General features: G+C 40.7%; 1 protein-coding gene across 1 annotated transcript in view; it reads right to left on the reverse strand.

The window, feature by feature from the left end:
* The window catches only part of ergic2 (ERGIC and golgi 2), a 66,329-nt gene that overhangs the window by 6,796 nt on the left and 44,769 nt on the right, over positions 1 to 14,764 (reverse strand). The window contains exons 11-12 of the mRNA XM_048607396.1: positions 4,660 to 4,757; positions 654 to 816 (exon numbers count right to left, since the gene is read on the reverse strand). Coding sequence (XP_048463353.1) covers positions 654 to 816; positions 4,660 to 4,757 — 261 coding nt within the window. The remainder of the gene's footprint in view (positions 1 to 653; positions 817 to 4,659; positions 4,758 to 14,764) is intronic.

Raw genomic sequence — 14,764 nt, forward strand, 5'->3', positions numbered from 1 at the left:
CATGGAACATAGAGCATGGAACATAGAGCATGGAACATAGAGCATGGCGCAGTCCAACTAGTCCACACCAATCATATTCCCAAACTAAACTAGTTCCACTTTCCTACACTTGGCCCATACCCTTCCAAACCTTTCCTATTCATGTACTTATCCAAATGCCTTTTAAATGTTGTAGCTGTAACAGCATTCACCACTTCCTCCGGCAGGTCATTTCCTACAAGAACCGCTCTGTAAAACAGTTGCTATTCATGTCCTTTTTGAAGCTTTCTCCAATTGCCTTAATAATATGCCCCGTTAATTATTTGACGTTTTAGCCAGTAGAGGTCACAGCAGGTGCTGGGAAAGCCACCTGGGCGAGTGCCTGCAGTACATCTTGTAGACTGCAGACACAGTACTTTTTGGTGCATTGAATGGATGAGCTGCCATCTCATCCTTTGCACCTGTGGTGGGGAATAAAGATGTTCACAAAATCTGCTATTATCCAAATTGAATTAACTGAAGTGAGCCAATTTCATGTCTCTATGTGTCTATTATGTCCCTAGTCTTGAATATTTAAAACACTTTTTCTATAATTTCATGAAAATATTACAGCAAAAGACCCCAACTGCAGTCAACATTCCTTGTGCTTATATGACAAAAGCTACAGTACTTGCCTGTTGTTGAGAATATTCCTCCAATAATTCCACATAACCTCACTAAGAATTGTCCTAAAGGCATGTGCTGCTCAGTCACAGTAACCATCAAGGAACTGATGTCGTATTTTATAAAAATACCTGAAACACCATGGCTGCCTGTTGCATGGTTTATTACACGTTCCTAGGAAACAGAAAAGCTCACAATGAATTCATACAATGTAGTGATATACAAAAATACATTTAAACTTTCTTTCCCATTCTGGTTATTTCAGATTATGGACACAGAAACCTTCTGTTAAGTATTCAACTTTGCCACCTTCAGTTTCCTCTCAGAATTATGGCTGAAAAATACTGATCTGAGAATTATGTTAGGGCACATCTAATTGCAGTTAATCAGAGGAAAATCAGCCAGAACTGCCATTCTTAACTATTCCTAACTATTGTCTAATAATCAGGCAGCATTGGTCCTAATGGTCGTAACAGCAACAGTCACAGTCAAGGCTCTCAGATAAATGTTCACCAACTGAATGAGGTACCAGAGTGTTATTGGTGTTGCAAAGTTTGGTACAGTATTTGTGGATTAGGAGGCAGGATGTTAGAATTTGGGGTTTGTAAAATGCTGGGGTGGAAACCATTGCATGGTCCCTTTAAAAGACTGTGCTTTTTCTATGCTTGGAGATATCTGTAAGCAGCTTGAAAGTTTGCAAGTACAGAGAGCACCCGAACTGAAACAATTGCATCGAAAGGCCGTAACATTAGCAGGTCAAGCAGTTTTACCAAGACAACAGGTTTTTGAATTTAGCCGATTTGAACCAGGCACTTAGCTATCAAAAACCTATCAAATTTAAATCTGATGGTTTTTGACAACATAGGACAAATCCTATTGTAAGAAATATTGACATGTTATCAAGGGTATAAAAGAAAGGGCAGTTGGGCAAAGAAAGGAGAGCAAATTGCCATCTGCCAGAGTTAACAGCTCTCAGAGAATTGCTGGCTCTCAGTCTTCTCCACGTTTTAGAGAAAGCACAATCTAAATCAAAAGTTACCACAGCACAACTAGTTAATACTCCTGACAGAACATTCGATGTGGAAAACTTCTGGGTTCTGAAATTCTCCCAGGCCTGGCACAGAACCCAACCAAAATCTGTCCTCTCACCTGCTACTCTAGTCCCTCACCCATTCACCTTGTACGTTGACCTTTTTCTCTGTAGCTTGTAAAAGTCCTTTTGGGATCTTTAAACCTTGGAATATGACAGTTACTGCTGTAAGTAAGGGCGCATAATTTGGCCTCCTGATCGTGATTTGCTCAACATTCCTCAAGAGGGCCAAATCAGATGTTCAGGCCAGAAAGCTGAAGCTCTGGGGCAGGAACCTTAGGAATGAATTAAGCAAATGGCGATGTGACTGCAGTCACCATTCCTCTGAAGATTTAGCCCTATGCATCCAAGTCTGATCATATGAAGTTAGGTGGAAAAGTAAGCTGGAAGAAGCGTGCAAGGAGGACACAAAAGATTTTACACAGTTAAGTCACTGGGTAAGATGAGATACAAAATATAACGTGGAGAAGTACGTGGTTATTACTTAAGGTAGAAAAAATAATGAAGCAGAACTTTTTCTTCTAAAATGGCATGAGGATGGGAATATTGGTATTCAGAGGGTCCAGGGTGTTCTTGTACAGGAATCATAGGAAGTCAACACTGCGGAATAGCAAGCAATTAGGAACACAAATGGTATGTTAGTCTTTACTACAAAGATTCTAATTCAAAGAAGCCTTACTGTAATTTTATATGGGTTTGTTGAGACTACGCCTATAATGATGCCTACAGATATGATCTATTTACCCAATGTAGAATATATTAGTGCTCAAAAGACTGAAGTTAGAAAAGCTGATTACTGGGACAAATGTTATACTCCAAAAGATAATTATTTAAACAGAAGTCAAGATAACACATGTGTCAGACTTTATTTCAGTTAGCCACACTACATAAAACTCATACCACTAGCTCCCCATAGTTGTACAACCAACTCCTACCCCAATTAACTCTTGATCAATCACTTATTCCCTCATTCAATTCGGTCCCAGATATTCCTTCAGATCATATTAAATGACAACAACATGGGGATTATTCTGTGACAAGAGGACAAGAGATTAGGCCTATAATTTCTGGAATTTAGGAGGAGATGATCTCTTTGATACAATGAATATTTCTAAACGGCTTGTGACAGTAGATGTTGGGAGTGGTTCCCCCTTGCTGCAGAGTCTAGAACTGAGGGTCACAGTCTCAGACTGAGGAATCAGCCGACTAACAGTGAGATGAAAAGAAAGTTCTTTATTCAAAGTTGCAACTCCTTAGAATTTGTTATCTCGGAGCACTGAGTGCACTCAGTCACTGAGCATAGTCAATATGCAGATTGATCGATTTTTGACTATTAAGGGAAGCACAGCATACACTATAGGGTGGGAAGACAGTGTAGAGATAGAAGATTTTCTTTATTCCTTCATGGCATACAGGCATTATTGATGAATTTATGCATATGTGCATTTATTGTCCCAGAGAAGGTGGTGGTGAGCCACCTGCTTGAACATAAGTACAAGGAGCAGGAGTAGGCCATCTGGCCCTTCAAGCCTGCTCCACATTCAATAAGATCATGGCTGATCTTTTCTTGGCCTAAGTTCCACTTACCCAACCTCTGACCATAATCCTTAACTCCTTCAATATTAAAAAAATTATCTCTGAACTTCTACAGCCTTCAGATGCTTACATATGTACAGGATTTCCGAAGGGAGTTTCAGGAAATTGTTCCAGTGAAGAAGCAGTCTTAAGGTTCCAAGTTGGGATTGGGATGTAGCATAGAGGAGGACTTACAGGCGGCAGTGCTCCCTTATAAACGCTGTTATCATCTTTCCAGGTGGTAGAGGTCACAGATTTTGATGGTGTTGTCGGAGGACCCTTCTGAGGAAGGGTCACTGAATCTGAAACAACTCGGCTTTCTGCCTCTGCATCTGTGGACACTGCCAAACTTGCCGAGTTTATCTAGCAATTTCTGCTTTTGTTTCAGATTTCCAGCATCAACAGTTCTTTTATTTAAAAAGTGTTTTAGTTTTGTTGTTTTACAAAGGAAAGGTATGTTTTGTCACCACAACAGTAATGCTATTAAAAACATAATAAGAAAAGCAGAGGGAGCCTTAGTACAGCTAGAAACACACCACAGATTTCAGTCACTGAGGAGATGGAGAAGAAAACTGAAATATGTGGGGAATTGCAGAGTAACAGCAAACCTCTTCCAGTTCAAGCCGAAGTAAAATAAACGTGCGTTTCAGAAAGGGAGCCTCAGTAAATTTGCAAGGAAGTAGAAAGGCTTCACAATACCACTGGCGAGATGACAGAGCACCGTAATAAATCAGTGGAGCTATTGATATTAGAATTCTCAAAAAAAAAACGAAGTATGCATTATAACCAAATGTAACAAGTGATAAAAATTGAAAGAACTGCTGTAAATCAGGAACAAAAACAGAAGTTGCTGGAAAAGCCCAGCAAGTCTGGCAGCATCTGTGAAGAACAAAAATCAGAGTTAACATTTCTGGCCCAGAACTGTTGTGAGGAAGGGTCACCGTTCCCGAAAAGTTAACTCTGATTTTTTTCTTCACAGATGCTGCTCGACCTGCTGAGCTTTTCCAGCAACTTCTCTTTTTGTAACAGGTGATTATTGATCATCCCAGCATTGAAATTCCCATTAGACAATTTAATAGCAGTTTGTCTCTTAAAAGGAGCTGGCAAAATCTTAATCCTATTATTTTAAGTTCCATTAAAATACTGCTCTCACATTTGTTCTTCATGTAATAATGTCAACTGCACAATAATAATTAAGTATATACCTCAACAAAATGAACTCATGCCATAAACAGGAAAAATAGGAAACATTCACAATGTAGTGATTGCAAAGTGGTTGAAACATGTATGGTCCAGCTTAAGTGGCATATCTGAATACTGTGATAATCAAACAACTTTATCGTTTGACTTACCCTTTCTGTGACTGAATACTGATGAGTGTCTGCTGAGAACTTGTAGGTATTAAGTTTTGTTGGCACAATTGTGATGAAGTATTGAAACATCTGATTATCTAAAATACACACAATACATTTGAAAGAAATGCATAAGAAAAAAAAATCATATGCCAACAGATAACCATCAGAAAATTGAAGTAAAAATTTACATAAACAATACAGGAGAACAAAAGTTGATGTGTTCATTGTGGCATACAATACCAACCTATATCTGATCAGTTAGAGATGCATGAAAATCAGTTTGGTTAATTTTCCTTAGAACTTTTGCTTTCCTTGTGAGCAAAAATAGCAGTATCTCAACTACTGTAAATAGTCAAATTCGGCCTATGGTAAATTTTGTCGTACTACTTTCTGGGATGGTGTGCTGAAACATTCATACTGTTACCAATCTGGCATATTAAATATCAAATTCCAGAACAGTGAAGCATGTGACAAGCTTTTGATCCTCAAGATTCCCAGGATGTGATTTATGCATGAATTTGTGTACTTTGAGCAATAGAATGTTGAGCTTCAGCTGACCATAACAATTTGCATCATACAACTTGTATTTAGTGTCTTTAATGTACTAAAGTATCTAAAGGCACTTCACTGACACATTATAAAACACAACATAGTCTCTTGTTCAAAAAAGGGAATAAGGATAGCCCCGGAAATTACAGGCCAGTTAGTCTTACGTCAGTGGTGGGCAAATTATTGGAAAGGGCCCTGAGAAATAGGATTTACGATCACTTGGAAAGGCACAGTTTGATTCGTGATAGTCAGCATGGATTTGTGAGGGGTAGATCATGCCTCACAAACCTTATTGAATTCTTTGAAGAGGTGACCAAACACGTGGATGAAGGTAGAGCAGTGGATGCGGTATACATGGATTTAAGTAAGGCTTTTGATAATGTTCCCCATGGTAGGCTCATGCAGAAGATAAGGAGGCATGGGATAGAGGGAACTGCGGCAGATTGGATTCAGAACTGGCTGACCTTTAGAAGACAAAGGATTTTAGTGGACGGAAAATACTCAACACGATGCTCAGTTACGAGTGGTGTACCACAAGGATCTGTTCTGGGTCCTCTTCGATTTGTGATTTTTGTAAATGATTTGGATGTAGGAGTCGAAGGGTGGATTAGTAAGTTCGCGGACGATACGAAGGTGGGTCACGTTGTGGACAGTGCGGAGGGCTGTTCTAGGTTACAAAGGGACATTGATAGAATGCAGAGCTGGGCTGAGAAGTGGCAGATGGAGTTTAACCCCGAAAAGTGAGAGGTGATTCATTTTGGAAGGACAAACTTGAAAGCAGAATACAGGGTTAACGGAAAGATTCTTGGCAGTGTGGAGGAGCAGAGCGATCTTGGGGTTCATGTCCACAGTTCCCCGAAAGTTGCCACCCAGGTGGATAGAGTTGTTAAGAAGGCATATGGTGTGTTAGGATTCATTAATAGAGGGATCGAGTTCAAGAGCCATGAAGTTATGTTCCAGCTATACAAAAGCCTGGTTCAGCCACATCTGGAGTATTGTGTCCAGTTCTGGTCGCCTCATTACAGGAAAGACGTGGAAGTGTTGGAAAAGGTGCAGAGGAGATTTACCAGGATGTTGCCTGGAATGGAGGGAAGGTCTTACAAGGAAAGGTTGAGAGTGCTAGGGCTTTTCTCTTTAGAACAACAAAGGATGAGAGGTGACTTGATAGAGGTGTACAAAATGATCAGAGGTATAGATAGAGTGGACAGCCAGAGACTTTTTCCTAGGTGGAGGTAGCTATTACGAGAGGGCATAGTTTTAAAGTGAGTGGAGGTAGATATAGGGGAGACGTCAGAGGTAGGTTCTTTACTCAGAGAGTGGTCGGGGCGTGGAATGCCTTGCCGGAGAGGGTAGTGGAGTGGGCCTCATTAGGGGCATTTAAGTGGCTATTAGACAGGCATATGGATGATGGTATAAGGTAGGGGTGGAGGTTAGATAGACCTTAGGATTAGGGTAAAAGTTCGGCACAACATCGTGGGCTGAAGGGCCTGTACTGTACCGAAATATTCTATGTTCTAGTCTCACAATGAGATCTTAAGGCAGAGACCAAGATTTTGATATATACGTATATAACCAAAGAGACAGATTTATGTTAAAGGCAGAAGCAGGTGCGAAGAGATGAAGATGTTTAAAGAAGGAATCCAGAGTATGAGGCTAAGATAGCTGAAGGCACAGCCAAGAGTAGTAGGTAATTTAAATTGGAGATGCTCAAGAGGGCAGGCAAGGCTGGAGGAGATTACACAGGTAGGGAGGCCACAGAGGATTTCAGAACAAGCATGAGAATTTTAAAACTGAGGCACTGTTGAGTTGGAAGTCAGAATAGCTTCGTAAACATAGGGGTGATTGGTAAATGGGTGCGTCAGATTAGAGACAGCAAAGTTTTGGATGGCCTCGAATGTATAGAAGGTAAAATGAGGGAAGCTGGCTAGGAGTGTATGGCAAGAGTCAAATATGGGGGCAACTGGCATGCAAGAGGGTTTCAGAATAAAGGTCAATGCAGGGGCAGAGTTAAGCACTGTTACATATGTAGAAACAGGATATCATAGTAATGTACATCTACATGGTTGGAAGTTCATATCAATATCAAATATGTTACTGAGGCTACGAGTAGTTTGGTTCAGCTAGAGTAAAAAATGGAGTTGGTGGCTCGGGAACAAGGATTGTAATGGAAGACAGAGACGTGGTTTTAGTCATCCCGATGTTTATCTGCAGGATAGTTCTTCACATCTAATTTTGAATGCTGGTTGAACAATCTAACAAAGAGAGGGGTCAAATGATGAAAATAAAATAGAAGCACATGTCACCAGCACATGAGGAAACTGATCGTGACTACGTCACCAAGGGACAGTATGTGGGTGACAAATAGGTTGTGGTGGTAAAGGAAAGATGCACAGGAATGGGGAGAGAAACATTAATGGTACTTCGCTGGCAACTGTAAATTACCTAAATTATGGTTCCAGCTGAATACAGTCCCATCCAGTTGGATGACAGAGGAGAGATGTTGGGAGGAGGATGGTGTGGTTAACTGTGTGAAAAGCTTCAGAGGTGAAGGAGGGCAAGAAAGTTTATCAGTACATGGATTGCCATTTGTGACTTTGTCAAGAACTGTTTTGTACTGTGGGGAGGGTGGCGTTTTGAAAACAATGGGCACAAATTTAGGAGATGATAAAATATTTAAGGGTTTTACAGGGAATTGAGTTTGAAGATGGTCTGGTAGTTTGTAAGGGTAGAGGGGTCAAAGGTTGACTTCTTGAAAGGGCTGATGACAGCAGATGTGAGAACGAGAGAATCGCTAACAACATTAGCTAACATGGGATACAGGATAGGAAGTTCGGTGTTTAGTAGTTTAATGGGAATAGGGTAGAGAAAGCAGGAAAGTTTTATTCACAAGCAGAGCTCAGAAAAGGCATAAGGGGAGATAGGTGAGAAACTAGAGAAAGTTACAAGTATAACAATGGGTGAAGAGGGTCCTTAAAGGACATTAGACCCAGTGGAAATAGTGAAAGGAAGATGGTGTCAGAGAGAGCTGATCAGATGGTCTTAATATTGATGACAAAGAAGTCTACGAGCTCCTCACACATTTTGGAGGTAAAGATGGAGGACACCAGGGAATCAGGATTTAAGATGGCTTGTAGTAGAGAATGCAAACCATAGTTGCTCTTCTATTTCAGGATTATCCAGGAATAATCAGTTGTTTTCATGACAGCAGGAATAAATGTCACTGGTGGTGAATGGTTAAATTAGTTATCCACCACAACCATTCAAATCTGCACCAATAGACTTAGGAAAGTGTCAGTGAGGGCTGTAACAAGGCAAAGACCGAAGCAAGGAAGAATAAGCTGTGGAGTGGGGCACTGAAGGTGGAGGTGAAAGTGTAGTTAATCAGATTAGTAGCTGCAGAAATAATATGGTGAATGGAAGGCCAAAGGTTAGATGGTTGGGATTTTGAGAGTAGTTGAAAGTGAAATGGAGATTTGTTTTCTCCAGGGTTAGATACAGAAGGAAATAGGATTTAAGGGAATAGCAGATGTGAGTAGAGAGTGCTACACAGGAAATGTTAATGCTGGAAAAAAAATGACATTTGATTCAAGATTTGCATCCTGCACTCATCAGGACATTCACAAGAATAAAGAGGAACAACCTTTTACACTAAGGTTTTGGAGTAGATCTGTACCTCAGGTTGTGGGTGTTGAGGTTGGTTGGCTCGCCGAGCTGGTTTGTTATTCCGCAGACATTTCGTTACCGTGCTTGGTAACATCCTCAGTGCAGCCTCTGATGAAGCGTCGGTGTGTTTTCCCGCCTGGCTTTTAAACTCTGGGGTCCATTGCGATGGATTGCCTCACTTTCGGGTTTCCTCCGTAGTGGAATGTATACGGGGTCGAGTTCAATGTGTTTATTAATAGCCTGCTTCGTGGAGTGCCATGCTTCCAGGGATTCTCATGCTTGTCTCTGCCTAGCCTGTCCCAGTCGAAGTCGTGGTTCTCCTTGTCCATGTGGATTGAGATGAGTGAGTATTGGTCGTGTCTTTTTGTAGCCAGTTGGTGTTCATGTACTCTTGTTGTTAGTTTCCTTCCTGTTTGTCTGATGTAGTGTTGCTCGCAGTCTCTGCAAGGGATTTTGTAGATGACATTGGTCCTGTCCATGGCGGGGAGTGGGTCTTTAATTCGGGTGAGCAGTTGTCGTAGCGTTGATGTGGGCTTGTGTGCCACTCTGATGCCCAGCAGTCATAGGAGTCTTGTGGTGAGTTCTGACGTGTTCCTGATGTAGGGTAGTGTGATGAGTGTGTCAGGGCGTGTAGAATCTTTCTGATGCTGTTCCTGTAGGCATCTTCTGACCCAGTTCTTTGGATATCCATTATCCTTGAACACTTGGAAGAGGTATTCCTCCTCCTCTTGGCATAGTTTCATGTTGCTGCAGTGTGTGTTGCCCTTTTAAATAGTGTTTGCACGCAGCTTCGTTTGTGTGTGCTGGGATGGTTACTACTGAAGTTCAATACCTGGTCTGTGTGTGTGGCTTTTCAGTGTACTTTCGTTTGCAGTTCCCCATTTGTCTAGCGCTCTACCATGACGTCCAGGGATGGGACTTGTTTGTTCTTCTCCTCCTCTCTGGTGAATTTTATTCCAGTGAGGGTGTCGTTTATGAGTTTGTGTGTCTCTTCTAATTTGGTCCGTTTAATGATGACAAAGGTGTCGTCTATGTAGCGTACCCATAGTTTAGGTTGGATTTGCGGAAGGGCAGTCCTTTCCAGTCTTTGCATCACTGTGATGCAAAGAGGAGGAGGAATACCTCTTCCAAGTGTTCAAGGATAATGGATATCCAAAGAACTGGGTCAGAAGATGCCTACAAGAACAGCATCAGAAAGATTCTACACGTCCCTACACACCCATCACCCTATCCTACATCAGGAACACGTCAGAACTCACCACAAGACTCCTATGACTTCTGGACATCAGAGTGGCACACAAGCCCACATCAACCCTACGACAACTGCTCACCCGAACTAAAGAACCACTCTGCGCCATGGACAGGACCAACGTCATCTACAAAATCCCCTGCAGAGACTGTGAGAAACATTACATCAGACAACAGGAAGGAAACTAACAACAAGAGTACATGAACACCAACTGGCTACAAAAAGACACGACCAATACTCACTCATCTCAATCCACATGGACAAGGAGAACCATGACTTCGACTGGGACAGGCTAGGCAGAGACAAGCACAAGAATCCCTGGAAGCATGGCACTCCACGAAGCATGCTATTAATAAACACATTGAACTCGACCCCATATACATTCCACTACGGAGGAAACCCGGAAGTGAGGCAATCCATCGCAATGGACCCCAGAGTTTAAAAGTCAGGCGGGAAAACACACCGACGCTTCATCAGAGGCTGCACTGAGGATATTACCAAGCACGGTAACGAAATGTCTGCGGAACAACAAACCAGCTCGGCGAGCCAACCAGCCTCAACAACCTTTTACACTGAATGAGAAGAAAATGCTCACAAGTGGGTTTTGTTGGTAGAGATGTTGCCATGGAGAATACATTAGTTAGACAAATAATCCTGTGTGTGTTGAGAGTTATGCTGATAATCGATTTAAGATAGTCAGTTGGGCTCGCAGTCTGGCAGATTTTCATATACTGGAAGCTACATATAACAAAACACATGGTCATGTTTTTTGCAGACAGAAGTAACAGTCATAATGTTACTGGACTAGTAATCCAGAGGCTCTGAGGCTTAAAGTGAAATCCCACCATGGCAGGTGGAATTTAAAGTCAACTATCAAATCTGGAATTAAACGTTGGTCTCCATTATGGTGACTATTACAACTATCGTTGATTGTCCTAATAAAACCCATCTGGTTTACTAATGCCCTTTAATCTGTCATCCTTACCTCGTATGGCTCCAGACCCACTGCTATATGGTTGATTCTTAGCTGGCACCTGAAGTTGTCTAGCAAGCCGTTCAGTTCAAGGACAACTGAGGAAGGGCAACAAATGCTGGCCTTGCCAGCAATGCCCATATCCCAAAAATAAACTTGAAAACACATTGTGCCCGTTTCAATGTAACAAAATAGCTGATAGCAATGTTCCAGCTCTCTCTTCAGGGCAGTTCCTTGACCGCTCATCCTGCCCAATTTAAATCCAAACATTGCTTGGTAGGTAGCCGTCAGTCATTAACTAACGGGTGAATTCTCCATGGCTACACCTCTACCAGGGTTGACTTGCAAACCAACCAGCCTTCTCATACTTTAATTTAGTATTCTTGCAAATGTCCCGAGGACTGCAAGCTGAAAAGTTTTGTCAAAGTGGATCTTTTCTCAAGCAATACTCAAGGAAAGATTAATAGAATACAGGTTCCAGGAAGCAGTCACACCAGAACAGAGAAGCTTGGATCAAGAACTTTGGGTGATCATGCATCTAAAATAGGAATAAAAGCAAAATAGCAGTAGAAAACCTGTGTATTTGAAACCACCCGATTCTGTTCTGTGCTAAATGCTTGTAATAAGGACATGAATGGAAATAAGAGAAAGAACAATAAGCATTATCACAGAACTCTGGAGCAAGGGGTTACTCGGGGAACAAAAACAAAGAGGAGACAAGCCATCATGCAAGACATTCAATTAATAGATGGATAGAAAGCCTTCATTGTTGCTTTGAGCTCCGTGCCCAAATGATGTGTTGTTTTCATGACATAGTGGGGCAAGTGGATAAACTTTTGCAAAGGAAAAAATTTGGAGGCCTTTCACAGGCAGTATGAAGAGTTTGGGTCAAGGCTTAAATGAAATCGGTAAAGCCAAGCAGCAACATCTCAAGGATAGTAAACAGAAAATTATTTGCTGTGGCACACCTTCAGCAGCTTAGGCAAAGTCCTATTAGATTTGAGAAATGATGCAGGAAGGAGGATTCTGAATCTGATTGCGATAACACTGGGACCCATTCTAGGATAAAGGGAAGTTGCACATCGACGACAGGTTTCACACAGATCAGATAGGAACCAAAGCATGTGATAAAATGACTAATAAAACAGGTGAATGAATGAAAATTAGTCTCACCAATGTCCTGTATAACTGAAGTATAACATCCTTATTTTTATGTTCAATTCCTTTGCAGAGGAAATAAGTTACCTCATGTAACAAAACACTCCATTAGCCTTCGAGCTACTTGCTTTCACTGCATAGCAACTTTATGACTGATGAAACAGAACACCTGAATCCCTCTACATCTGGGAATTGTGCAGTTGTTTTCTTTTTAAGATTTTTTAAAAAAGATGTGGTGAAGAATGTGAGATTTAAACAATTATCATTTTACAGTTTGGCTCTTAAATGAATGGCATAAGTTGGTTTAATTTTGTGAAGGGCTTTAAAAATTAATTAGATTAGTCTTTCAGACGCATGATTTTAAACCAGTATGTGCCTTCTGATGTGTTAATGGAAGTTTGTACACAGAATGGAATTTACAATTGGAGAGAGAAAATGTGAAACCATTAGCTTAGCAGAACTAAGATGAGCAAGTTTTTAAAACTTTAGTTTCAAAGGTTTTGGGGAGTTCAATGGATTCACGACTGAAGACAAAAGCAAGTACAGTGTCTCCAACAAAAAAGGAGATTGTTCAGAACAGTTAAGGAAATAAGTTGCTTCAGTGGAAGGTTATGGTTTGTGAAACTTCTAGACCAAGAGTGATTGGTTGGAACTCTGCAGATTATTAAAATATCTGGAAGGTCTAAGCTGTGCGTGTGAATATTTAAGGAAAGGTTTCAAGAGGTCAGAAGCTCAGGGCTGAGAAGCAATTAATTCAAACTTACTGAGTTGCAACGGAAGGGAAATTTGTCTGCCTTCTTCTTGAGTAAGTTCAAAGTGATGTCATTGGGGAGTAGATGGGATTCTGTTTTGCTGCGTCTTTTGAAAACTTTTAAACTTTTTTTTTTTAGATAATTTGGTTTGCTTTAATTTATTTTTCTTTCTTTTGTGTAATTGTGTTTAATTGTTTAAAGCAAATCTACAACCTCGTGTGCTAATACCTCAGTGAAAGCCCAGAATTTTAGACCCTAACAAAAATAAAATATGATCTATCAAACCAGATTTCATTCTGGGATCTGATTTGTCCAGTAACATCAGCTGGGATCATAACAATTCTTTTTGCCAAACTGAACAACTTCACATTTTTCATCTAACAGGTTTTTGCCAACATACACAACCTATCCATATCCATCTGCATCCGTCTTCAGAGAGTCCTTTCCTGCCTATCTATGTTTCATCTGAAAATTTAGATACCATTCCTTCACTCCTACATCAAAGTCATTGATATAAAAGTCTTTTAAAAAAAAAGGGTGGCCCCAGCATAGACTCTATTTGTCATAATCTACCAACGCTAAAAACACTCATCTATATTCTGTTTCCTGCCAGCTAGCAAATATTCTATCCCTGCTAATATGTTACCTCTATAACATGATCTTCTACCTTCGCACTGTAAAACTTCATGTGGCATCTAGTCAAATACATTCTGGAAATCCAATTACAGCCAATTTAGCCACAGCACACACTCCTTCTAAAGAACTCTAATAAACTGGTTAAATAAGATTTGATTTTCACAAAACCACAATGACTCTCTGATTACCTTGAGTATTTCTAACTGTCCTACATAACCTCCTTAATGATCAATTCTAACACCTTTCGCAAGACAGATGTCAAGCAAACTGGCCTACAGTTTCCGGTCTTATGCTTCCCTCCTTTTTTGAATAGGGTGGTTATATTTGTTACTTTCCAGTCTGATGGAACATTTCCAGAAACGAGCCAGCTTTGGAAAATTAACACCACTGCATCGACAACCTTATGAGCCATCTCTTTTAAGAGCCTTGGTCCTGGGATTTGTCAGCCTGTAGTTCCATTAGTTTGCTCAGTACTTCTTCCCGAGTGATTATAATTTCAGTCAGCTCCTCTCTCTCTCTTTTATATCATGATTTACAGCTATTACTGGAATGTTTTTTGTATTCTCTACAGTGAAGTCAGAGGTGAAATAACTGTTCATTTGCTTTTTCTCTATCATCTACTATTAACTCCCTATACTCTCCAGAGGATCGAAACTCACTTTGACAGTACCTGCAAGAACTTTCTGTATCCACATTTTTCTAGTTAGCGTTCTGCCACACGAAATGTAACTGAAGAACACACCAAGAAGCTAAAAATGCCTGCAATGATGAATCATGAAAGAAAATAGCTGGAAACAAAGCAGAACAACAAAGCATTCTTCATGTATGTTATGAATAAACCATGGGTGCAAACCGACATTGTCCTACTAAAAGGGACAAATGGATGTGGTCTGTGAAGACTAAAGTTGCTGAAATACTTGCCCATTATTTTTCAAGTGTTCACCAACAGAATGGAGGAAGAAATGGAAAATGGAACCAGAATGGAGAACGTCATTTATGGAAGAATATAAGAGCACAAGTGAGGACACACTGCGAAGTAGTGCTCAAAACACACTGGTGCAGGCGTCAACTATGCCCTGAAAAATCAATCTTTAGGTAACCAGAGAAAGGTCACTCCCATAT

Source organism: Rhincodon typus, chromosome 18, assembly GCF_021869965.1.
Source record: "Rhincodon typus isolate 14 chromosome 18, sRhiTyp1.1, whole genome shotgun sequence".
Classification (NCBI taxonomy): Eukaryota; Metazoa; Chordata; class Chondrichthyes; order Orectolobiformes; family Rhincodontidae; genus Rhincodon; species Rhincodon typus.